This window comes from Diorhabda sublineata, chromosome X (genome assembly GCF_026230105.1).
Source record: "Diorhabda sublineata isolate icDioSubl1.1 chromosome X, icDioSubl1.1, whole genome shotgun sequence".
Lineage (NCBI taxonomy): Eukaryota > Metazoa > Arthropoda > Insecta > Coleoptera > Chrysomelidae > Diorhabda > Diorhabda sublineata.
Window position 1 is genome coordinate 1942979 of NC_079485.1, and position 26968 is coordinate 1969946.

The following is a 26968-nucleotide window of genomic DNA, read 5'->3' on the forward strand; positions in this document are numbered from 1 at the left end:
AGTAACTTCAGCACTTTTTGGAAACTATGATGATGGAAGAAAGGTCATGTATAAACTTATACAATTATAAAATTGTTTTATCAAAATAGTGGGCAGTGAAAGCTTTCTTTCTCATGTCAATTCGTTTTTTCGATAAACTGTCACACTTTTATTGATATTCGTTCAAAAAAATCCGTTTTGTGCCTAGTTAAAAGGAGTGTAGTATTATTAGTGATGGAGAGTTATAGTGAAGGAAGTTTAAACTGCACACCAGAAGATGTTGTTGAATCGGCAACTGCAACGACTATGAATCGTCTCCCTGAGAAATCCAGGGAACGGTATTTATATATTTATATAATTCTTGTATGGAGTGGCGTACTAAAAATGGCATAAACAGCTTCACAGGAAGAGTGTTACTAGCTTACTCTGACACATGTCATTTTATTGAACGAAACATGGATGAACGACAACTATCATTTTAACATCAAAAAGTATAGCATATACAGAGAAGACAGAACCGACGGATATGGGGGAATTTGCACCCTCATTAAAAACGGTATAGACCAACATATCATATCATCAAAAAGCAATATTTCTAAAACTCTGCAGATAATAACAATTACGGTACCATCATTTAAAATTAATATAACTAACAATATAACAATCCAGCAGGACAAAAATTAAACTTGGAAGAATGTAATGAAATTATATCTAACACAACAAATCAGCACATAATCATGGGAGATTTTAATGCTCATGACAGTATGTGGGGATGCAATGGTAATGATGCTAATGGCAAAATAATTAAAGAACTAATAGAACGCGATTTTATAATTTAATAGTACTAAATGATGGCAAGTACACACGTATGGGGAAGCACAATCGCAACCCATCGGCACTAAATTTAAACATTGTATCTAATAATATCGCAAAAAAATGCAATTGGAAAGTATTTGAAGACCCAGGTAATAGTGACCATTTCCCCACCATCTGTGAATTTTCTAATGGAACGAACTTTATGAAGGAGGTAATATACCAAAGAAATTTTAAAAAAGCCGACTGGATTTCAGTCAACCAAGTAATATGGAACGAACTTTATTTCAGTCAACCAAGTAATAACAGATAAATTGACAGAAAAAGAGGAAAATTTGGATTACAACGATTTTTATGACACCCTAAACGTAGCAGCAAACGAAACTATACCTATGAGTAAGATAAGAATGAACCGATCAAAATATGCAGCTTGGTAGGACGAACTTCGAACTAATCAAAAAACGTAGAGAAAACATCAACATATTTATAAATTCACCTAACTTGCAAAATATCATTGAACTCAAAAGGATAAAAGCATATGTAAAACTAAAATTAAAAAATAAAAAGAAACAATCATTTAGAGAATTTAGCAGTACTATCAATAGAAAGACACCAACCAATATAATTTGGAAAATAATCAAAGGCTTCAAAAACTATTCTCAGAACAATTACACTAATTTTCCGAATCATCAAATAGACAGGGAAAATTTTAGAAAGCCTTACTATTTGTAATATCAATCCTGAATTGAGTCTAGCAACTTGTAGACCAAAACACACAAAACAAACTAATTGGGATATATAACAAGATCGTTGAAACAAATAAAATTCCAATAGAATTGAAAGAAACCATAAACTACCATTTCTGAAACCCGGAAAAATGCAGAAAACCACGACAGTTATAGACCTATTGCATTATCATACGCGGGTAAATTATTAGAGGGCATTATAAAAACAAGATTAGAATGGATAGTCGAAAATCAAAAAATTCTCTCGAAATTCCAATTAGGATTTCGTAGCAACAAGCGATGTAATGAAGCTATATCATTATTAACACATTCTGTCTTAGAAGCATTCACCGAAAAAAAGCTCCTACTAGCAGTATTCATTGACTTAAAGGCAGCCTATGACAGTGTCGACCTACATATGCTATACAACTTAATGAGTGAAATTAAAATAACAAACTTTCTATTTAATTTATTCTGCAACAGAAATTTATATGTAAAAGATACAGAAGGGAATCTAATAGGACCAAAAAACAACAGCCAAGGCTTAACCCAATAATACAATACGCCGACGATATGGTAATTATACTGGAAGGAACGGATCGTCAAAAAATGGTCAAAGAAATGAATAGATATTTAATTGAATTTCATCAGTGGACTAACAAGCATAATTTTCAAATATCCACTGGCAAAATATTAAAATAAACGGCAAGGAAATTGACTTCAAGGATAATATTAAATATTTAGGGGTAATAATGAACAAACACATTCAACACATTGAAAACAAGGGGTTAAACATAATGAGAGCTGTTTGTGGAACTTACTGGGGAGCAGATCCAGTTACATTATTACTACTATATAAAGGATTAATAAGATCTCATCTAGATTATGCTTCTACTACACTTAAGACATGCAATAAAAACACTTTATTGAACTAGATCAAAACCAATATAAGGGACTAAAGGAACCATGAAATCTACTCCAACTAATAGTCTCCTAACTCCTTCAAAAGAATTTATTGACAAACTTTGGGAAAAGTGTAGAGAAAAAACAGGGTACTGGAAAAACGAAGAATGACAGTACCTAATTGAAGCAAAAAATCGAATTGAAGAAACAAATCAAAATATTTACATAAGCGAAATAGACCCGTGCTTTAAAGAAGAAATAGAGAATTAATACGGTATTTTCTGAAACAAAAAAAGACGAAATATATTCACACCAAAAATTCATCGACGAATTTGCATCGAAATACAGTGAATATACATGGATTTTCACAGATGGATCTTTGAATCCGAAAGACGACAAGGTGGGCTGCAGCGTCTACATTCCTTCCCTAAATTACCGATTTTCTTTAAGACTACATAATCACATACAAATATGCACAGCGGAAATAATTGCAATAATTAAAGCGATCGAAAAAGGAAAGAAAAAATAAAAAAATTATTAAAGTCATAATTTTTTCCGACTTGCAAAGCGCCATCAAAAGTGTTAGTAATCAAATAACAGGCAAATTTAAATACATCGCGTTAACGGGGAAAACAATTAATAGTGGACTTGGTGAAGGAAAATCACAATATTGTTCTAGCATGGATTCCGGGAAACGCTGGAATCATAGGGAACGAAATTGCTGACCAACTTGCGCAAATCGGAAGAAATCTTAATGTACCAGCCGAAAATTTTAAAATAGATAAACAAGACATTTATAATCATTTTAAAACAAACAAAGGAAAATGGTACAATTCGATTCAACACAAGTTCCCGAAAACACCTTTCTTCTACAAAATTCCATTTATAGATAAAAGGCATCTAACAATAATAAGCAGACTCAGAACGGGCCATTGCCGCACAAAAATCACTTATTTAGAATCGGATGTGCTACTGATCCATACTGTATCTGTGGACAAACGGAAGATCTAAACCACTTTTTTTTCGGATGCCCCATTAATCGAACCCCCAATTTTGATTTATATAACAAGCTAATTGAACTAAAAATACCTACATCAATTACATTATCCAAATATACAAAATTGAGATATAAACAAAAATAATAATTATAATACACATATATATTTAAAACTAAATATGAAAAAAAGTCAAAAGAGAATCCTTCCTATCAAGACCCTGGTCCTATTTTTCTTAACCGAGGTAACATCTCTAATGTGTGAAATGCTCGGCCGTCATCAAAAAACAAAAAGTATCAGTTTTGGTGTAAAATAAATCAAAGCGAAAACCAGTGCTGGCCAAATACTGTTTAGGTGGAGGCCAAAATAGAGAAGAAGAAGCAGACTACCAATGACAGATATTACTTCATCGAAATAAGGTTATGTTTCAAAAGATTTATTGAGTTATTATAGACAATTTCGTAAGTTTATCTTAAAACAAAATGGGTTTCCTGAAAAATTTACTATAAGAAGTACTTAAAGAATACCAAAAGTGAATAGTTAGTGGGAATTGAACGAAATTAGTAAATACGAACGAAATGCAAATGTTTTTCGCAGAAAAAAATATTAAATCTTTCAGACAAAGGCACAAAAACTTAACAGAAGTTTACATTTAGTATAAATTCAATATGAAGTTTATTATTATAACAGGATTTTTTATTGCAATTGTTTCCCTACATTCCACATACAGTGAGGTACCTAAACTCATTGATAAACTGCCACATGTAAAGGTGAATAAATGTTGTGGAAAAAAAGAGATTTACATAGGGAAACATTGTATACTTACCAATACAACAACGGAAGAATGGAAACCCTTATTTGTTACTGAAAAAGGAGTCAGCAATGTTCAGGTGAATTACGAGTAAGTATGCAATTTTTAGAGAACATACAGATTTATCCAAATGAGTGTAGTGATACTAATAAATTGTTATTATTTGAAATTTTCATTGATGAGTTATGAATACCACAATAGTTTTTACATTTTATAAATTTTCACTTTGGCAGCTGTATTAAATATAATAATGATACAAAAAGATAATATGAACCAGTATAAGTGACTTATAACTTTTTATAATTTTAGGTTGATAATAGGACTACCTGATTGTGGGCATATGCAACGGTGGCCTATTTATCATTACATAAATTCAACTGACAAACTAAGATTATTACCAAATGGTATTCTAAGACATTATTTTGATCATACAGGAGTTAATGAATTAGATATAGACAGTGAAAATGCTAAAGTGCCTTATCATGATTATGAACAAGGAAAATATTGCCTTGATAAGGTGAGTTACAGTTATAAAACAAGACAATGAACACAAATTTATGTGAAATATATTGCAATTAAAAGTTGAATTTAAATTTTTCTTCCTGACTATGTTTAATGCCAATATCAAGTTTTAAAATTATCTATTTTATTTTAGAAAGAAGATGGCGTTAAAAGTGATTTTGCATGGGTATGTGCACCAGATGTAAATAAAGATTGGTTAACAAACACCGAATTTTTAATGTACAATGTGGTTAATCCTATTACACATGGCATATCAATGTTGTGTCTTCTTATTGTAGCAATAATATACTTTGTAATGCCTACTTTACGCGATCTAACAGGGAATATAATAACAACAATATGTATGTGTCTTATAGTAAGCCAAACTGCTGATATGATAAGACTATTGACTGTTTTTAAAAACCACATCAGTTTAATTATTACTGGTAGGTAAAATAGTATTAGAGGTATTTTTAAAATTAAAGTACAATTTTTTTATTTTTCAGAAACTATTTGTTATATAAGTATGTTGGCAGCATTTTTCTGGCTGAATAGTTTGGCTTATTATATTTGGAAAACATTTAAGTATGTTTGTAACTGAACTACTATCAACAGATTCTAATTTTGTTAATTTTAGATCCAGGAACGTATTTTTACGTATTACTGACGGAAAAAAATACTGTTACTATTCTGGATATGCTTGGTCTTGTACAATACTTCTCGGAGTAATGGCAGTATTTGCACACTTTACAATGGACTACCCTGATGTTAATTTACCACCTAAAATTACTTATGAAGAAGAAAGGGAACAAATAGGTAAATTATCAGATACTTTATACAATTATTTGTTATCACTGAATCTGCACAACCAAAATAAAAACAAAAAATGAAAAATATTTCAGTAGGCTAAAATATCTGTTTAATTCATTGTTTATACATGATTTTAGGATCCTTGGGAATTATCATATTTTTTGTTCCTGTATCATTTACTATATTAGCGGACATGTTTTTTTTCGCGACCACTTTGAAAAAAATAAACAAGATGCATACTTATGGAAGAATTCATCACAAACTACGTCACACGTGAGTATAATAAAATTGAGTCACCTATATTGTATTGAAAAGTAATTAGAGTTTTTTATGAAGATTATAGTTTGTACATAATTATTGGACACTGTAAAGAAAAACAAAAAATATGTAAATGACTATAAATGACTGATAAAATAGTGCAAAGAAAACTGAATAATAAGATGTTGAACTTTTAAACAGAAACTGGGGACAGAAATGACTTCTGAATTTTTCCTTTATAAATCACATAATTAGGTGTACATACGTAATACCTATAAACATTGTAAATCTACATCAACTTCTAATTTTCATTCTACTTTTTTTGCAATTGTCACTTCAAATAAGTCCAAAAATAAAGGTACTTCATTTCTAAAACTTGATAACAAAAGAAATGCAACGTTTTAAAGGGGCTAATTGAAGACCTTGTTCCTTCAAATATCTGGCTAACAAAAGTTCATATTTTGTAAGTGGTTGTAAGACATTAGGATATTTAATTTCATATCCACCATCATATAAATACAAGATATTTTTGGAGGTGAAGTAAGGATTGTTCCAGTGAAGAAGTACACTTATATTTGAACTTAGCATAAGCTCTAGATAATAATGTACAGGGGGTCAAACATAAGGTGACCTATATACTTTTCTCAAAACGTGTAAAAGTTATCAGAAAGCTTTAATTACAAAAGTTCTTTGTATTTAAAGAAATTTTTAGATTATTGACTTTTGTATTATACAGGGTGTCTCAATTCTTTAGTATCGACATCAACTTTGGAATTTTAAATGAACAACATATATGTTATTACGTTTTTGATTTATTGGTAAAAACAAAGGTAACAAAATTCCAAAGTTGATGTCGATACTAAAGAATTGGGACACCCTGTAAAATACAAAAGTCAATAATTAAAAATTCCTTCAAATACAAAAAACTAAAGTAATTAATGTTTTTTTTATAACTCTTACAGGTTTTGAGAAAAGTATATAGGTCACCTTATGTTTGAAAACCTGTACATAATTCTGGACCAATTTATAAAAACCAAGTACTATAAAATTATTTAATATACATATATACTTGAATTTGAATCAATAAATATATTTTTTTTAGTTTCCGTATGTTTGTTTTGCTGTTAATGGTTATGGTATTGCAATGGTTGTTTTTCTTGTCATCTTTCTCTAAATATGAAGGTCTGGTGAATGCCTATATATTTATTAATACATTTGAAGGACCTCTACTTCTATATGTATGTATTTTCAATCAGAGACATGTTGCTTATTTAATTCAAAAAACATGTTGTTACACAACATGCCCATGCTGCATACGGGATCCTGAAGTTGAATGGGGAGATGAAATGACAGCAATGAATACACTTAATAACTATTAGTTTTGATTAACTAACTATTTTTTTAGGTAAATTTATTTTGTAAATTAGAGGTGAAGGTATTTGATTCCAATGTGTAAATAATAGAATTTACATTATTTCAAACATACCTGGACATGTAATTTGAATATACAACTGGATATTTCTCAAGTCAGAAAATATGCTATTTACAGATTTTTAATATGAAATCCGTTAAATTATGCATATGAAAAAATAAGTGCCTTAAGGGTAAATATGTTTAATCATTAGATTTAATGAAATAAATGTTTTACTTTACAAAAGATTCAATGTCAATGTTCAAGATATTGAATTAGAAATGTCACTATATTCAGATATACTAATTGTGAAAAAAACATGTGTAAATGAAGACAACTTTCTGTTAATAAGTATTAAATTATACAGGGTATTTTCAAATAATGGAAAGTTGATTCACCAACATGAACAGCCTTTTTATTTTCAATTTATCAAAAAATTTAAATCTTCAAATATCTTCTTTATATCGTGGAAACTACCCAGTTTAATTGATAACTATTTTATGATAAATTATAAAAATACAAAAATGAATCTCAAAAATTATCCTGATATTATAGGGTTGTGACATATTAATATTTAAGGGAATTATAATCCGTCCTTTTTTTGAATGTTACATTTGAGATTAATGAATACATGTACTTAATCTATTATTTATAACTATTATGTGTAGAAGGAAACTAAATACTAAAATGTTTACCATGTATTTAGATATTAATATAATACTTCATAGAAACTAGATTTAAAAAATCTATATTACATGTGTATAATGTAACTACTTACTTTGGAAAAAATAGGTTCATATATTAAGTGTTATTTCAATATTTTCATGTACTAATTTTAATTTTCAGATGATATTGATATCTTAAGTTTAATTTTCACCATTCCATTTTGTACTTTTTATATCTTTTTTTCACGAATGTACTTAATTTTTTGAAATAAAAATTAGTGAAACTAAAGTTTTTTATATATAACCATTATACAATACACACATAATTAATGAGGGCTAACTTTTTGGATTTGGCACTGGTTTTAAATAGGGTTAAGTTATCCCTAAGAATTGCTATTTCAGAAACACTTGTTTTTTTAACAAAACAAAACTGCTCAACAATACCACATAATCGATATTTTTTTGAGTTACACTCAAATTCAAAGTCTGGTTCCACATACATAACAAATTTTAATATACTTCAAGACCTTACGCACTAATAACAGCAATTGGAGAGCATAGAAGGAGTAACGCTTATTGGTATCACATATTTGGAAGATCCCTATTCAATAGATATATAATAAGTAAGAATTTTTAAGTCAAATTCATGTTTATCACAGAAAATATCATAAATTCTAAGACAATTAACAGTTTGTAACCATCTAACATCAGGACATCTGAATAGTAAAAGTTAAAAAAACAATATAAAAAAACCAAAGGATCAAAAGAGAAGACTAAAATGAATATGAACATTGATTAGGAGACATGCAAAAAACTTTTTCAATAAAAAAAATCAACAAGTGTAACTAGTCTCCTATACAGATAAATAGCTAAAAGAAACCCAAATTGTGATTTCCTTTGAATAAATCAATAAAATTAAAGAGGAATTTCTATATCATGGCTGATTCTAGCTATAAAGAAAACTGAAAACATTTTTAAAATGTCATAAAGACACTATCAAATACATCAGCAGTGCTTTGATTACTTGTGTTGTTGAATCCAATTAACAAAATAGTTCACAATTACTATTCCAATAACTTATTCCCCAATTAGATATTAGAATAAAATTGAATTGTACATTAGTTTAATATATTTAAATTCGTATATAAAATTAACGCATCACTCATATTTTTCTCGATATTCTTTATTTATTGATAACCTACTGTACAAATAGAACAAGGACCTTGTTTGATAGTGATATTTATTATTCAAGTTAACTATAGTTATAGCACATTATCTTGTTTTGGCATTAAATTTTTTTGATTACATGCTTGTTGGCAAGTTCATTTTGGAGTATATCAAGGAAAAAAATTAAGTGCCACAGAAATTTGACAATGGAAAAGGCAGTAGAAGCATCGACTCTCCTAAATGAAAGATATTCAATGTGATATGTTTGTTAGGAAGACATCATTCCAGCATCAGTCACATAGTGAGGCGACATAATGAAACAACATTATTGTCAAACATTTAATGCCTTTTGCTCCGTTTGTTAGGCCAAAATTTTTATTCATGCAGACAACGCTCGTCCCCACGTGGCTAGACAGGTTATTGGCTACTTACGTGATGTCAATATCACTTTAATAGAGTGGCCACCTAACAGACCAGATATGAAACCTATAAAACATCTATGAGACTATCTCAAAACGAAGATGCGAAGTCATAGTACTCCTGTTTCTAATCACAACCAACTTATAGATGTCGCTATTGAAGAATGAGAGAATATATTGCAAGCTTTTGTTGAACATTTGATATCAAGCATACAGTGATAAGAAGTAGTGGAGGGCCTTGCGGTATAAGAGTTGACCCATATGGATCTATGCAATTTTACTGTTTGTTTTTCCAATTTGGAGATATGATAGCTTATCTATGCATTTCCAGCAATAGCAAACTCTCATGGAATAAATAAGGCAAATTAAGGTTATGTTAAAGTCTTATTTGACTAATTTGTAGGTGTTCAATATTATTTCAATGTAACTTAGTTTTATTTTGTGTTTATATTGTAAATATTTAGATTAATTACAGTGGTGCGTTAATTTTGTTCAGGAGTTTGGTATATACAGTATTTAGAAACAAAATATGGAAGATAGAAATAACCATGTAACCAACTTAATTCCAGTCTATGAGTTTTCATTTCAATAGAACATTGTGATAAATTATAAAAACTACTTTTCCTCTGGGTTCCAACTCCATTCTACCAGAAGATGTAAGGATCTTTCTCTGTGAGTTTAGATTAAGACCCAAATTGTATCTATTGAATTGGCATTAAATGAAAAATATTCTTCAAAATAGCATATTCCAATTAATTAAAAATATTTACCTGACTAAATAAATGTCCTTCTGGTCTCTTGATCAAAGCTGACAATTGGCAATGCACAACTAAATGGCAGTCATCGAGGACAGTATTGAAAAATCTTCTTGTTGGCAACAGTGCTTCCAAGTCTGTGATTAATTCCAAAAATCTTTCACAGTAATGAACCTGAATATTTATGTATTAGTTAAATGGTTGGAAACATATTTTATTATTACTTATGTTAGAAACTAATAATTTACCTTATCAGCAGGACAGACACCTTCTTCATGAATTGAATCTAAAATGTTCATAAATTTTAGCATCAAGCGATGGAGAAACGTTCTTTCCCAAGTCAATTTTTCAAGTTCTTCTGGTTTGTCTTTTCTCTGAATAGCTCTCCAGTACTTTTTCCATTTTGGATACTTTTTAAACTCATATTCCCTTCTAGTAGGCAATAGAGACACCCACATAGAAAGTGATACTAGTCTTTTAACTTGATCTCTACATATCGCTTCTTCCATACTATTAAAGCAGTGATTTAAAAAAATTAATAGAGCTGTCTGTTCTCTTATATTTATTAAGAGTTCATCTTCAAAACAGGCTTTTAATACTTGTTGGAAAAAATCTGGAAAGTATTGACTATGTTTTCTAAATGCCTGAAAATTGAAAAGGCATGAGTATAAGAAATATAAAAAATTTTAATTAATGCTAAGTTACCTGCCACACTTGAACTCTTTCTCGAAACTTTTCATTAACCATTATTACAATTGATAACATATGAGAATATGAAGCTTTTGGTGAATAATTAGGCCATAGGTAGTTTTCTAAATACTGACTGAATTCTAGAATCATAATTCTTCTAATGGAAAAGCTACAATAAACAAAATATATTATTAATAAATAAGATTTGTCTTAAAACTTACTTGCAGCCACGTATATCTTGCATATAAATATCTTCAATAACATCAGGATCAAATTCTAAATGTTCTTCCACTGAATGAGGTGCCCAATATTTTTCGGCAAGCTGGAAATTAATTAGCAATTAATATTGTATTTATATGAATTAAATGTAAGCAAACCTCTGTTATTCTGTCGGCATTTATTTGTTGGACTGTAGGAGCGCTTACTGTTGTTGCTTCGTTTTTTCCAGTCATAATTTGTATTAGCGTGAATTACAAACTGAAAACTTTTGTAAGAAAACTCAACAATTATTTTTTTAATAAGGATAATATTCTTCAATATATGAATATATAGAATTGAAGTCTTCTTCTTTTTAGTTCAATGTTCAAATAATAGTCTTTTACTTTGTTATAATACAGCTTCCAAATTGGAAATATATTTGTAAACACATTATTTTTTCAATTGTTATATACTTTTTTGTTTGTAATTTGTTTCTTGTGATATTTGAAAAGCAAACAATCAGCTATCATAATTTGACAGATAAGCTTTGAATAATATAAAGCTCAACACTATAGTTAGAAAAGGGAACTCTTGAACCTTTTATTTTACTCGTGTTTCTGACAGTTCACTAGCAGTTCAACTAAGATTATAGTTCACCAAGTGACTTCAGTTGGGCAGGTTGATAGTGAAATGGGAGATGGGCAATAATTGTTATTTATATCTATTATTTTTACTATGGCTAAGTTATTTAATAATTTCTTCAGTATTACTATTCGCTCGGGGATTCTTATTAACAAGGACTGTTCAAAGAAAAAATTCAACGTGCCTATCACATAGGGATATTCCCTGTAGTGATAATCCGGCTTTTCAGTTAAATTTTGATGAACAAGAACAATGTTCTGTCGAAGATAAGATTAATTCCTTCATTACAAAATACCATAGTGCCTCTTCGGTGTGTTTACCTCCTAGAACACGAGTGGTTTTACTAATAGTAGATGCCTTAAGATATGATTTTACAGTTTATGATAATAAAATTGAAAATCCACTGCCTTTTCAAAATAAGTTACCTATTATTAATCAACTCTTGAATCAATATGCTGACTATTCTAGACTTTACAAATTTGTTGCTGATCCTCCAACAACTACGATGCAGAGACTGAAAGCATTTACAACAGGTAGTCTTCCAACCTTCATAGATGCTGGATCAAATTTTGCAAATTCTGAAATAATTGAAGATAATATTGTGGATCAGGTTTGTTGCATTCAATGGTTTTTAAATTGTCTCTATATTCTAAACCTATTAATTAAAATACAGTTTTAGATTTAACTCATTTTATTTGCAGCTTTTGAGACATAATCATCAGGTTGTGTTCATGGGGGATGATACCTGGAATGGTTTATATCCTAATAGGTTTATAAGAAATTTTCCATATCCTTCATTTAATGTTTGGGATTTGGATACTGTAGATAATGGCGTGAAAGACCATCTGTTTACTGAGCTGGAGAAAAATGACTGGAGTTTGTTGATAGGTCATCTTCTAGGTGTAGATCATTGTGGGCATAAATATGGACCAAATCATCCTGAAATGACTAGAAAATTAGGAGACATAAATCAAATTATTGAGTAAGTTTTTTTATAAAAAAAAATTGTTTGTTTCACTACAGTGCTAATAACAATAGTTACCACATTAAGATATAAATTCATAATAATTTTTTTTATAGAAAGTTAATACAAATTTTCTTCCAATCATCCCCTTAACCTGTCAAATTATATTAATTCTGTAAAAACAATAGAGAGGATAATCAATAAATAAATACTTAACAATTCATTTCAAAAACCCAAAACGAGTACATTACTTAATAAATATGAGTGAGCTACTTTTTATGCCCAATTTCCAATCAGTTTATGGACATTGAATTTATCAATTGACTAGATCACAAAGTACCTAGTTAAATTAATTGAGACTGTTACTGTTGGATCCTCAGAGATTTTTGGATTATCTGAGAATTTGCATTAATTTCATTGATATAAATTTTGAATGAATTATAATTTTTAGGCAAGTAGTTTCAAAAATAAATAAATCTGAGGATGTGATACTATTTGTAATAGGAGATCATGGAATGACATCGACAGGTATGTGTGAATTGTCAAGTTCATTTATTAAAATCAAATGCCAATAAAAAACCATTTTCCATACTCAGTGATAATAAAAATAATAAATTACTAGGTAAGAACAGAATATAAATGATGATGGAAAAGGTTCATGATACCTGTTAATTACTTTAAATAAAATTAGAAAAAAAAACTGCATACTAAACAACAGAATTAAAACCAATCAAATGAACAAGTTGGTTTTAGAAAGAGTTTCGACACAAATTGCTATTAGCTTTTGAAAAACCTGATAGTGGTGAACACTAAGAAACTTTTGAATTAAACCTTGGGGTGTTTTGAAAAAAATGTAGCAAAATTGAAGCAGAAATTACCCAGTCACAAAATTACAAAAACAATTAACAAATTTATGTGAAATTGAAATCCCAGGATTATAAAATATGATAAATAAATGTAGTAATAAATCGAAGCAGATGTAAAAGAGTGAAACAGGCCTATGTTCAAACATAGACAAATGAAGGTTTTATGTGATAGATAGATTAATAATAGGAGTGTGCTCAATAATGAGGAATTGTATTGAAAATACTTTTTCTTGTTAATTCTTGTTCTTTCTAAATTTATATATATATATATATATATATATATATATATATATATATATATATATATATATATATATATATATTTATTTTAAAGGTATTTTTCCACTATGTGACATTTTTAGGTGATCATGGTGGTGAAAGTGAAGATGAAGTAACAGCTGCTATGTTTGTTTATTCAAGTCAAATTCTGTCAAGCACCGATGTTGCTACACACACTGTCAAACAAGTGGATTTGGTACCAACATTAAGTACAATTTTAGGTGTACCAATTCCCTTTCAGAATTTAGGAATTTTAATATTAGACAGCTTACCAATTGTAACAAAAAATGCAGGATTTAATAACTGGAAATTCAGTATGTATTCCTTGTGGGCAAATGTTCAACAAGTATTTGAATACATAAAGGAATATGCGGAAAACGAAGGAACATTTGATGAAGAAGTATTGAAAAATTTTCAACAGAGATATTCAGTTTTAAACGCTAAAATAATAGCTGTTGATAATGAAGATAAGTTTCAAGCATTTTCAGAGGATCTGAAAAAATTTCTTTTGGATTTGCGTCAGTTATGTGAAAGCTTGTGGGTTCAATTTGATTCATATTCCATGGCACGTGGTTTACTTTTCTTATTTCTAACAACATTTTTTGTTTATGTTATAACAGATGGAATCACACCTGATACCCTTCTTAAAGTATTTTCTAGTTCATATATTTTTTGTTCTTATGCTATATTGGTTTTATCGGCTTGTGCAACAGCTATTGCATACTATTTCAAGCTAGTAGATGATTTGGTTAAGACAATTTTCTTTGCTACTGGCTTTTGTTCACAAATAATGTTAGCTTTACTGGTAGTACAAAACTGGGACATTATAACATCTAATTGGTATTCAAAAAGTAAAATTAATACTGCATCGAATGTAATTTGTAGATTTGTACTTGCCCTTAACGTTGGTGGATTATTTTCAAATAGTTATATAATAGAAGAATCTTTTGTTCTTCTGTTTCTATTGGTCACTGTGGTATTAATTGGCTCTATAGGTATAACTTCTCAGAAAATTGGTACTTCTAAAAAGAAATTGGTTTCAAAATTTTGGAGTCGGTCCAAATTTAAATTTATAGTACTCGCTGTTTTGGTAGCAGTTTTTGTGAGGGGCTCTGCTTACTACTGGCGGTGCCGACAAGAGCAGCAATGGTGCATAGGATCATACCATGAAGTTGGCAACAATACAAAGACAGAAACCACAAAACTTCAATGGACAATTACTGTAATTTTTCTAGGATTGTTTGTATTTATGAGTAAAGAATGGTTGAGGAATGCAGGAAATATGAATGGATATTCTTCAACTGTAACTGTTGCAAAATTTTTACCGACCACTATTGTAGTTTGTATGTCTGGATATTGGGCAATGGTAAGAGTTTCCTCTCATAAAAAATTTGTGGGATCTTTGAATTCCGTTAACTCTCTCGCTTGGAGTGTTTATGGTTTGACCTCTCTAGGAATTCTAGTTTGTTTACTTAAACCTTTATATACATACGTTTTGCCCAATAAGATTTTATCACAAGATGTTAACAGCATACCAGCACTGTTCAAGAAACTTAAGAATGATATTACTGCTCAAGAAAAAAATAATGATGATATCCCAATAGTATATGGAATGGGAACCCTATACAGTGCAGCATTTGTTACCATTGGAGTATACTTGACGTTACTATTTGCTCTGCTTTTAGGAGACGCAACAGCTCCATCTGCTGTCATAATGTTTTTGACAGCTGCGTTTATCCTAATAGTAACATCTGTTCTTCGAATTGGTAGTGCAGAAAACATAGGTAATATATTTGAAAAGCTTTAACTATGTAATTTAATGTTTATTGGTAATATCTGTTCAATATTTATTCTTGTTCTCTTTTACCTTCTCAGATGTTCAGTGATCTGATCCTCATGTATTCTACTATCTTTAGTGATCTTTCTCCCCAGCTACCATACTTTGTCTATATATTTCTTTATTGGTCTCACTCTTATTTTTTTAATTGTGTTTCCAGCGCCATTATTTTTCTTTGTCCATCTGTCTTCATTCTCATTCTATTTTCATATAAGTCCATCTGTCACTTTTCTTATGTCTTTCTTTATCCTACTTAGTTTTTCTCACCATTCTTCTTGGATGTTTCATTTCCATCACATTTATGTTTGTCTTATCTTTCCACTCAATTGTCTAATTTTACATATGTATGTATATTTTTGCATCCCAGTGTGTTTCTATTCATTATTTAGTAGATTTTTGTTAATTTATTTCATATCTGCTATTTCTCTAGTGTCAGTATACTTCCTAGACGTTCAAATGTTATTAATTTTTGATAAAGTTTTTTCCTTATCTTTTAATTTTGTACCATATCAATCGCTTAGATTTCCGCTACTTCGATTCTATTTGTTGACTCCCATTTTCTGAGAATCAGACGTTCATAAGCTTCTGGATTTTATTCTTTGAATTTTCTATTGAGACCATATCGTCAGTGTTAAATGACATTCATTTCACAGGTTTTGTGTTTCTATTTCCAATTCAGATGTTCTAATTATCCTTCTATTTTCTTTATCAAGTCCATGTGTGCTTTATCTGTTATAAATTTCTTCAATCTTTGCTTTGTAATTTTTACCATCTGTGGAAGTTAGTGGCATAGCTTGTGTTTTGTCTCTGCAACTATTATCAAGATAATGTTAAAACGTTGAATAGTTACCTATATTTTGAAAGCATCTCGTTTTTAATGGTCCCAACATTTAGTTGAAAGATTTGGTCCACATTTACTGCAATTATTATGAATATGATATAAATGATCATTCCTACATGATGATTTTTTATTAAGGTAGTGTGTAAATCACACGTGATCGTACATAGAGCTTAAATCTCTCTATATTCTAATTATTCCCAAAAAAGATGAATATCCATATTCATTATTACACTTATTTTTTCAGACCAGTTATTCGATGTTCCCAATATATCTATAGCTGTATGGATAATACTGTCCCAGTATTTTTTCTACGCATCTGGACATCAGCCGTCATTCCCGAATATATCATGGGAAGCTGCTTTCATCGGTACAAGCGGGATATTTTCCAATAACTTCATTCCTGGAACACTAATTATTTTAAATACATTTTGTTCTTATGTTTTGATGGGTGTACTGCTACCATTAGTATTAATTACGCCATTCACAGTATTTGTAATGATTCCTTCTCTATGTGAAAAGAAACCTGATTTCAGGGTGGATGCTTCTAGAGGCGAAGTCCTTTTATTTGAAAGAGACAAAATGATGATGACTTCAATGTTTACGTTAGCTTGTAAATATATTTTGGGTCATGCTATACGGGTGAGTCCATATGCTAAAAGGTAGAATACTATCTAATTTGATATAATGCTCAAGTTTCCTTGATTTAAGTATCTACTGTTTAATAAAATACCCTTAATATATTTCTATAAGTAAAATATTTCTTTCAAGCTATTTAGCTATATTTTATTACTGATTTTGTAGGTATTTGCTAGTATGTTGGCCGCTACAATACATTGCCGTCATCTGATGGTATGGAGCATATTTACTCCAAAATTAATCTTCGAATCTATAGGGATGTTTGTCACTTTGGCTTCAGTGATTGCTGGCTACATTATACTTGTAAGAGTCAATCAAAAAGCTGAATATTTTATACAATCGATTAACAAAATGAGTTGATTAGTTAAATGTTGAGTTAATTAAAAATGTTGTTTTATTTAAAATTAATCAATAACATAAAGTATTTGTATTTGCATTTTTCCATGTAACAAATATACTGTGATCGTTATAGTAGTAATAAAAATAGATTTTTCAAATTTTAGTTTTCTGTACAAATCAAGACCTTCTATTCCAAAATAAATCTCGTTTCACTTGTTAAGTTTGTAAAAATTTTTTCCTTTTTGGTATTGTATACAGCTATTTCCCATAATTTTATGCCAAAAGTTTCATATTCTTATATGTAGTCAATCATCTCACTGCACTTATATATTGAAACTAGCTCAACTTGACAATAGTAGAAATGTACCAAATTGTTGGATCAAAAATAAAGCTAAAGTTAATACGAAGCAAAAATTAAATCCGGCCAGGCACCATCAAGGTGGAAGCAAAAAACTATTAGCTGCTTCCCATTTACACCAAAATTGAGTTTTTACCCGCAAACTGTACAAGCTTGAGACCGTGTGATTTAGAGAGTTTTGTGATCTCAGATTGAAAATGAGGTTAAGGACATTACGTTGTCAGATCTTGTCATCGAAATAAGCAGGTCATTTCACAATTATTGATGTAAGTAATCTTATAATTAATATTTTAGTTATATCATTTTTTCTGCAGTGAGTAACCGACGGTTTTACCTTTTATTCACTGGGCAATGACGTCATTATCTGAGTATGAGACATTCACTTAACTGAGAAGTCGTTTACATAATAGAAGGCACTTTCCAGTAAATATAACCTCAAACTATTGCGGAATGTGGAAAAAGATTATGTCGATTTGATTTCATATGGCAAGTGATTGTGCATTTTTTTGCATTGTAAAATATTGAGCACTTAACTAATTCTGAACGTGGTGTAGGTACGTAAAGGTCGTGCTCCGCGTTCCTGAGTGGATAGCCGTGCAACGACCTTGCTGGAATTGGAAAAGCGTGCTTACGAATTAGGCAAACGGATTCAAAGATGAATAATAATAATTCTCTCAAATTGAGTCGCACCACAAGTCCCCCAGTAGGGAACGATATATCGGAGATGTGACTCAATAAGGGTATAAAATATTAAGGAGGTGGATAAGTTCAGATAATAAACTATGAATTTTTTAACTCTGTATAATTCATCTACAATTGCTACATTCATACCACATCCTTTGTCTACACTTGCACTATGGTTTTTGGAAGGTTTTTGAACTGTTATTTATCGTACTGCTGGACACTTCTCAGTTTTATCCCAAATGAGAGATACTTCTCATGTCTACCCTCCATAATATTTATCCTTAAAAACTGCCGAACAAATCGAAAGAAGCCGTGCCATTTCTGTTTTCGTCTGTAGGCTTTCTACAAATGACGTCAGTTAATGGACAACCTATCCTCTACCAACCTTGTTCCCATACCTCGTTCTTTATATCTTTTATATCAACTCTATGGAGAGAAATGCTTATTCTTTCAAATCCCGACTACATTCCGTTGTTTCTCTTTCATGATATTTTGTTATTTCCATAGATTTGTGGAATAAGTGATCCATAAATTAGAGGTGTAGGCAGTATCAATCTTCTGTTACCGTTTTTATAGATATGTACAATAGTATTAAGGCTATATGACATTATCTAGTTTTCGATATCGTTTTCTGTACAGTCGTCAATGTCGACAAAAACTGTACAGTTTCCTATACAGGAAACTTTATTCCATTAAATTGTGTATGACACTATGTAGGTTTTCGATATTGAAATTAACAAAAATAACGCCTCTGATTGGTGGTAGAGCTGTCATTGTCAATGTCAATTGATATTTACGACTTCAATTAATTGTATAAACATAAACTTGATTTACCATTTACTCATTTAATTGATGTCGTTTCCATTTTAAAACTAAAACTATGTCTTAGACGAAAGTCGCTGCCCTTAAGCTCATAGAGCTATATGGACACCATCCAAATTTGTACGAAACTACATCTACAAAGTACAAAAATAAACACGTACGGTCGAGTTTCCTAGAAGCCATTCGAAATGAACTACAGTTACTGAAATAAAAGCAAAGTATAACATAATGCGTCAGACCTACATACAAGAGAGGAAAAAAGTAGTGACTTCCAAAAAAAGTGGTGCTGGTGCAGCTGATGTAAGTATGTATACCTTTAATTACATTATATAGACAATTTTTGTACTGAATAATCTCTCTATTGTAGGTTTATATTCCAAATTTGTATTATTTTGAAGTAATAGATAAATTACTTAGAGGAAGTGGCATATACCCTAGGGTCTCAACTGATACAATTATTGATGAACTTTACGATATTTCATCAGACAATGAGAACGTAAATAATAAGTCACACTATTTGTAGTTGTGCAACAAGTTATTATTATGTAGGTAATCTTATTATTTCGAAGTTCTTATAGTATAACTATTCCATACAAAAATATGGTTTGTGCTTTAATTATAAAAAGTAGAATAAGGTGGTCTACAAAATTATTAAAAACATCTAACTACAGTGAATAGTTTTTAATTTGTGTGTATTTTCAGATAATATTGGAATTTACTGAAATGGATGATGACGGTTCCATAAGTCCAGCTATTAATAGTCCCGTCACTAGTCATATAGCTACGACATTACAATCGAAAACCCCAGAGGTTTAAAAAAAATTTCTTCCTGGGGACAAAATTTTGGAAGATGCTTCAGCAGTAATGCCATGGAACAAATGCAACAAAAAACTCCAAAGGATTGGTTTGATGTCTTTGGTGAATAATATATTGCCATGCGATTAAGAACCATCTCTGATGAGGCTATTTAGAATGAAGCTGAATTAAATGTAATCAATATTATTAGTAATATATGACAATGAAAAATAAGAACAATAAAACTACATAATATAACTTGAATTTAATTTTATTTGTCCTAAAAAGATACAAGGGAAGCAGAAAGTTTATTTTAAATAGGAAACCCTATACTAAAAAGTATCTAATGAAATAAAATAGATTATAACACTATTATGATCAAAAAAATATAGCATGCACTGAAAATAATACAAACAGTCAATAAAGAATCAATAAAACTTTATATTTTTCATTTAATAACCTTTTCAATGAAAGGTGAATACTACATTATAAATTGTGTTTTCTTATGGCTTCTTCTTGCCATGGAACAACGCCTGGAGGTGACATGAAAAACTCTTTAAATTCATCTCTAATCTTATGAGAAATTGTATTTGGTTTGGTTCTGTAACATTGGGTTGAAATGCCTGCTAATTGCACATTTTCGTTAGTACGTTCTGGAACATGTAAAGGTTCTTTTTTAACTAAATAATTGTGTAAAGCTATACAAGCCAATGTTACCAATTCTACTTTATTTGCAGATAAATTTATTGTGTTTAGTATTTGAAATTTATTGGCTAATATGCCAAAAGCATTTTCAACTATTCGCTGTGCTCTCGAAAGTCAGTAATTGAATGACTTAACTGCCATTCTGGTTAGGGTTTCATTATGTGTGATGTTAAGGGAAAAGCATCATCTTCAACGATCACATATGGCACTTCTAATGTTCTACCCTTCAATTTTGCAGGCTGGGGTATATTCAAGGATCCATCAACTAGAGCTGTAGAAAGTTTGCTTTGTTGGAAAACTCCTCCATTTACTCCCATATTTACATATGTAAATTTATACTTTGCATCAGCTAAAGCTAATAAAACTATTGAATGGTCTCCTTTGTAGTTGTAGTAATATCAACCTGCTGATAGTGGTGGTCTAAACTTAATATGTTTCCCATCTAAACTTCCAATACAGTTGGGAAACTGCCATATATCATCAAAATCTTTTGCTATTTGTTCCCATTCATGATTTGTATTTGGTGTCTATAATTAAAAAGAAATTAAAAATAAATAAAACGTCTCAAGCAAACACTTACCTTAACATATATTGGATGTAGATGATTATATATGGATCTATATACTTCTTGCACGAATTTAATTATTGTGGATTCGTGTGGAATACATTAGGGATCTCTATGATTAACCAGTGGCCAAAAAACGTAAAGTTACTTCCAACCTATTAATAACAATATATTATTTGATGTGTACTTTTTTTAAAATAAACATACAACCTGTTTCGTCCTGGTATAGCCTCCCGAAAATGAGTATCACATTTCTCGATATCTTGTTTCACTAAATTATATAAGTAATCAAATTGTGTCTGGGACATCCTTAAAAAGTTTTTATATGCTAATGGATCTTCTTGCAAAAGCTCATTGTTCAACAAATTTAATCTTGTTCTCCTTTGAATCCAGGGCCTAATCCATTTTCGTTTTGGCTTTTTCCGAGAATTATCTTTGCAAATAGTTTGGAATATCATTGTATGTCCAACTACAGCCGCAGCACATGCAGCCATTACGTTTTACTCCATAATAACAGGAAACCGAATAAAATAATTTCAACTAAGGAATGAGTTAGGTTAGGCTAAACATAAACACGACACAATGTGACACCGACACGATATTTGATCTATTGCCCAGAAATTGTACAGAAATATGATACGGAATGGTGCATAATGTCATACGGCCTGTAAACTTCCAAATTAATTGAACAAACGAAGTAAGATTTGAAAAATACACTTCAAGGTCATTTTTTATGTAAAGAAATTCTTTATTTCCCTATCTTATTATTTTACTTATACGAGGTGTGTCGGTTGAATAACAGGAGACTGATACATAGAACATACGCATGCTTTCCAAAGTAATTGTCTATTATAGACAGTTGGTTTGAAATTTTATTTTTCGTTTCTCTTGGCAAATTGGCATACCCGTCGCCTTCGTTCATATTAGATTTGTTGGTTTCTTTTCCGGGAATTTTTAAACATGGCAGCAAAGTTGTTTTGAAACATATTGAATAGAATAATAATAAAATACTTTAATAATACTTTCTTAATTTAGATTCAAACTGATAAATTTTCAATACCTTCGTTATCAATAACATCAATAAGGTTCGTCTTGCATGCAGAATAACGCATGATGAAGCAATTAAAAAACGCTTCTCTATAGTGCAGTTGAAGCAATACGTTGTATGTGATATGTTCTTTTTGATCAGGACAATCTGTTGCAAATGTCCTCAATTGTCAAGAATGGATTTTCTTCCAATTCTGCCCTAGCATCTCATTGCCTAGTGTTATTGGTAATCCTGATCAATAGGAGTCAGAGACATCAAAATCCTAACTTTGATAACCATATTCTGGCATTTACAAACATCCAATGCACTTGGAAAATATGAATAATGTCTTTGACACGACAGTACAATGATGTGACAGATGATTGACAATTTTTCATCAATATATGAGCAAGTTTTGAAGCCTCACATTTCCAATACAATGACAGGAACCAAAGTTCTGATTTTTTTCAACATCCATCAATAACTGTCTAGAATAACAGCTAAATATTTTGATATGAGTGATTTTTTAAGCAAACATATGGTTTTCATCAATATTCGAACAAATTTGAAGCTTCATATTTCCAATACTGCAGGTTTTTATGTATTTCGTACTCTGGTATTTTCAAGTACAGCCCTGCTTCCATTCTGAATAGTTATTACCGAAAAAAAGCAAAAAATAAAACTAGAATTTACCAATTTTACTAAAAGTTTAAAATTAAAAAATATCAAAAACATATACAACTATTATATGTTATTATTTGTTTAACGCATTTTATATTAGGTATTTATGTGTAATAAATATATTTGCTAATATTTTTCCATTACTTAAAAACTAAGAGAATGATTGTGTGGTTAATGACGACGTAAATATTTTAAGTCGATAGTCCAATAATTGCATTGGGATCATTAATAAGAATATTGCAGAGTAAATGTGCTGGTAATTCAATAAAATCTGACGAATCCCGTCTTAGAAAGTAGTCAAACTGTTGATTGCACTATATTAACAAAGCATGGGTCATTACGTGAGTCGTTAAGGAAAAACTATATCCACGCCTTCACCGATAAACTAAATATCTCGATATATACGTAAAAATTCTTAACAATCTATTTATTCGTCTCCATCTCCTAGAAAATTGCAGAAATACCGTTTTATTTACTTCGACATAAGAGAAAAAATCACTCTGTGTAATAGAGAAGTATAAAATAAAAAAATTCATTTCACATATAAATTTTTTTGTGGGATATAAGAAACGAAAAGTAATATGAAATTCTCTATTTCATTTTTTTCTTCACTTCGCTTCGTTGTATAAGTGAATCGCAATCTTGCAACACAGTTTTGATTTAATTTCGAGGTACCTTCAAAACTTTTTCAAACTTCCTGATAATGTATTTATTTTTATTGGTAATATTCTATTTTGATTGAAAAACCTCACTTCAGCCACTAAAATTAATTGAAATAAGCACTTCAATTTCCACGTGGAAATTATTTTTTTTTATAAATAAAAATCATAAAAATGTCATGTTTCTCAGACTTTTTTTGTTTTCCTATAAAACATCAATTTGTGACACCTTGTAGATGCATAAGGTGAATGCGCGGACTCTTGCCACTTCTTAAACACATTTAGAAAGTGCTTCTTCAGTGCCGCTCGTTTTTCGAGCCAGCGGAATTAAGACTGCATTGTATTGTTTGTTGTCTTTGATCAATTGTTGTCCATACTCTGGTGATGTCGCTACCAGGGATCGTGCTTACGAGTGTTCTTCAGGACTAATTTACATTACATTTTATCCAGCTATTTATTCTTTAAAATAAATCGTGCTAAGAACTCTTTGATAATTTGTGGTACTTATTCGGTATATTCCGAAATTAGTAAAATTATATTTAAACTAGCCATCATCCATCAAAGAACTTGCTATATATATATATATTAATGCTTCATATAATTATTTAGTGGTGATTCCGTCTAAGAATTTCTACACGAAAGTTAGTGTGAATTTCTCGAGAGTGTCATGTGTTACTTTGGAAAAGTTGTGTTCTAGATAAACTCGAGTAAGTTTTTGTGATAGATAATAATTTCTTACAAAATATTAATTTCCATTTTCATTTATTTGAGGTATAACATTTTCAATTTTATTTTAGAGAGCCAAAATATATCACTATTACAGTAGCATGTCATTTTTAGTACCAAAATATCTAAAATTATTGTTCTTAATTTTTATTACCCATCCAAGTTCCAGCATGGTTGTTCTGTGGTCAGTGTTGCCAGAGCTAGTACAATTTTAGTACATTTTAGTACAATAATTAGAAAACAGAGCAAGTTGGTTTATATTTATATCGTGAGATTTTTGTACTGCATTGCTAATTTTATCGGTAAACTTTATATAAATTTTTCATCCTTAAAATAATAATTGACACAGTCTATAACATTTTTGGAAAAAAAATTCAATTTAAACTTATGTTTATACATGTTTCTATAATTTTATTAAATTTGTTTGAAGTTGGTACAATCTAGTACATTTTCTAGTTCAATTTTTACATTCAGCTTTTAAATTGTGGCAACACTGTCTGTGGTTTCAGCAATACTTAGTACAATGCAGTGGCTCCCAATAAGTTTTCCCTGTTTATCTCTTGTAGGAATTGAATATGAGAAATTAAAGCATCTTTTTGTGATTATAATAGAAACAAAAGTTGCATAATAATTATTTGGCGATGTGTTTTTGCTAAAGGGCGCTTCCAAATATAGTACCGAACGGTTTTATTGTTGAAGTTGTAGTTGAATTCAAAGTTTTGCGATTGATGTCCTTCGACTAATTCAGCTCTGTAGGCATGCCAATCAAATCTTACACATATTTTTCGCTTCCTACTGTTTACTTTTGTTTATGGGTAGGCTATAGCTTTGCAACGTTTTTTATTCATGATATTCTTAGAGTTACAGATCAAAGAAAGTGCAGTAGAGTTTTCAACAGCACCAATCATACTCTGCTGGTAGTAATAGTAGATTAAAAAGGTTGATACTTACTCTGCTTTAGTGCCTTTAAAATATTTCGAGTTGACTTTTAACCCATATATTGTTTTTCTAAATGAGGTCATAGCGTTATGATGTCGCTCTACTCAATAAATTCTTTCTCTAAGCTCTGTCTCTGTATTGAAATTTTGAAATTTGAAAAATGAAAATTTGAGAACGACGTGATTTTGTATATGTACATATCCAAGATTGGACATACTGTATCTATCCACAATAACAAAATATTTATGTTTTGCAATCTTTGATTATTACATAAACACTAAAGAATAAAATAGACAGTTACCAAATAGCTATAAACATGGAAAAGTCTAGGTGTTAAATTTTTTATTGAATTATCATAATTGAGTTTTTATATTGGAATATTGGATAACGTTTTTACTAATTAAAATTCCGATGAAAGTTAATATAGCTTTTTAATTGTACCAGGAAAATTATTTTTCAAACAAATTTCAAAAGTTGTCGATATATCAAAAATTGGTAGGGAACGCTTATTGGACTGAAAATAAACCTCCGTAAAATTAGAATTGTGAAATTCATTTGTCATTACAGAAGGTCTCTATTAATATGAATGAAAAGCAATAGTAATAAACCACCAAGAAAAGATCGAGGAATCCAATGAGAGTTTCAGGATTATGATAATGAAGACAACAAGATGGATATTGGAAATAAAATTCAGTGGAAATCCACAAAGTAAATACAAACGGTTGAGTTCAAACGGAAAATCAAAGAATCAAAAATTATTTGATACTACGTTAGAGTACTAAGGTCAAAACAAGTAGTTAATAACAAGTCTTACAAAAATATTAATAGAGACTAAGAGAAACAGTCAAATTGTCTAGTAGGTGCATTGAAATCCAAATACAATGGAAACGAAATGCAAAAGGGTTTTACAATAAGAGGTGTTATTTTGAACAGCCCGCTATTTCGGTAAATATCACTTTTGAAGCTGTCATTTTTTGACATTTGACAAGTAGAAACTACGCCATTAATGAAAATGGAACGATACACGCTTCAACAACGCATTGAAATTATTAAAATTCTCTATAAAAACGGTGAAAGTTTGGCAGAGACGGTTCGTAAAACTAAAACATTTTTGGGTCGACGTAAAGCACCTTCTCGGACCACAATACAGAAATTGGTGGAAAAATTTGAGCTGTTGGGACAAGTTAGTGATGTGAAGAATAAAACCCGTGCACGTCGCTCAAGAACAACTGAGAATATTGCTGCTGTAGCCCAAAGTGTTGAAGAAAACCCAGGTTTGTCCATTTCTCGTCGTACTTTGGAATTATCCATTCCACAAACGTCATTACACCGTATTTTGCATAAAGACTTGGGTCTGAAGACCTATAAAGTTCAGTTAACACAAGAACTCAAGCCGGCCGATCATCAACAACGTCGTGTCTTTGCTGATTGGGTCCTTGAAATGCATGAAAATGATCCGGAATTTCCATTTCCATCTTTCTGGTTACGTCAATAAACAAAATT

General features: G+C 30.3%; 4 protein-coding genes and 2 long non-coding RNA genes across 9 annotated transcripts in view; 4 read left to right on the forward strand and 2 right to left on the reverse strand.

Annotated features, from left to right (window-relative positions):
* LOC130451599 (RNA helicase aquarius) overlaps nt 1-11722 on the reverse strand; it is a 55977-nt gene extending 44255 nt beyond the window's left edge. Inside the window, exons 1-5 of the mRNA XM_056790722.1 lie at nt 11280-11722; nt 11124-11224; nt 10918-11071; nt 10461-10856; nt 10228-10386 (exon numbers count right to left, since the gene is read on the reverse strand). Coding sequence (XP_056646700.1) covers nt 10228-10386; nt 10461-10856; nt 10918-11071; nt 11124-11224; nt 11280-11354 — 885 coding nt within the window. The 5' untranslated portion in view covers nt 11355-11722. The remainder of the gene's footprint in view (nt 1-10227; nt 10387-10460; nt 10857-10917; nt 11072-11123; nt 11225-11279) is intronic.
* Nucleotides 3747-8160, forward strand: LOC130451601 (probable G-protein coupled receptor Mth-like 5). Its single transcript, XM_056790725.1, has 7 exons — nt 3747-4316; nt 4536-4743; nt 4882-5173; nt 5234-5312; nt 5365-5543; nt 5675-5810; nt 6898-8160. The coding sequence occupies exons 1-7, from the start codon at nt 4084-4086 to the stop codon at nt 7172-7174; spliced, it is 1404 nt and encodes a 467-aa protein (XP_056646703.1). The 5' UTR covers nt 3747-4083; the 3' UTR covers nt 7175-8160.
* LOC130451600 (GPI ethanolamine phosphate transferase 3) lies at nt 11536-17662 on the forward strand. 2 transcript variants are annotated; one of them, XM_056790723.1, is made up of 6 exons: nt 11536-12352; nt 12444-12724; nt 13158-13234; nt 13935-15635; nt 16774-17168; nt 17331-17662. In XM_056790723.1, the coding sequence occupies exons 1-6, from the start codon at nt 11798-11800 to the stop codon at nt 17523-17525; spliced, it is 3204 nt and encodes a 1067-aa protein (XP_056646701.1). In that variant the 5' UTR covers nt 11536-11797; the 3' UTR covers nt 17526-17662. The 2 variants fall into 2 exon arrangements, 1 of the variants encoding a protein (XP_056646701.1); XR_008910760.1 differs by having other exon boundaries at nt 11648-12352; nt 17063-17168; nt 17331-17349.
* Nucleotides 17663-19327: 1665 nt separating this feature from the next.
* LOC130451605 (uncharacterized) lies at nt 19328-20427 on the forward strand. Of its 2 annotated transcripts, none has more exons than XR_008910762.1 (3): nt 19328-19668; nt 19736-19913; nt 20071-20427. It is a non-coding gene; the product is annotated as an uncharacterized LOC130451605 (long non-coding RNA). The 2 variants fall into 2 exon arrangements; XR_008910761.1 differs by having other exon boundaries at nt 19352-19672.
* LOC130451607 (uncharacterized) lies at nt 20417-22329 on the reverse strand. Its single transcript, XR_008910763.1, has 3 exons — nt 21644-22329; nt 21449-21588; nt 20417-21395 (listed from the first exon to the last, which is right to left on the reverse strand). It is a non-coding gene; the product is annotated as an uncharacterized LOC130451607 (long non-coding RNA).
* A 1748-nt stretch (nt 22330-24077) lies between these two features.
* LOC130451609 (uncharacterized) overlaps nt 24078-26968 on the forward strand; it is a 43258-nt gene continuing 40367 nt past the window's right edge. The window contains exon 1 of one of the 2 annotated variants that reach the window (XM_056790742.1): nt 24078-24507. The gene's annotated coding sequence lies outside the window, so the exon portion shown is untranslated. The remainder of the gene's footprint in view (nt 24508-26968) is intronic. The other variant, XM_056790744.1, reaches the window with a different exon arrangement.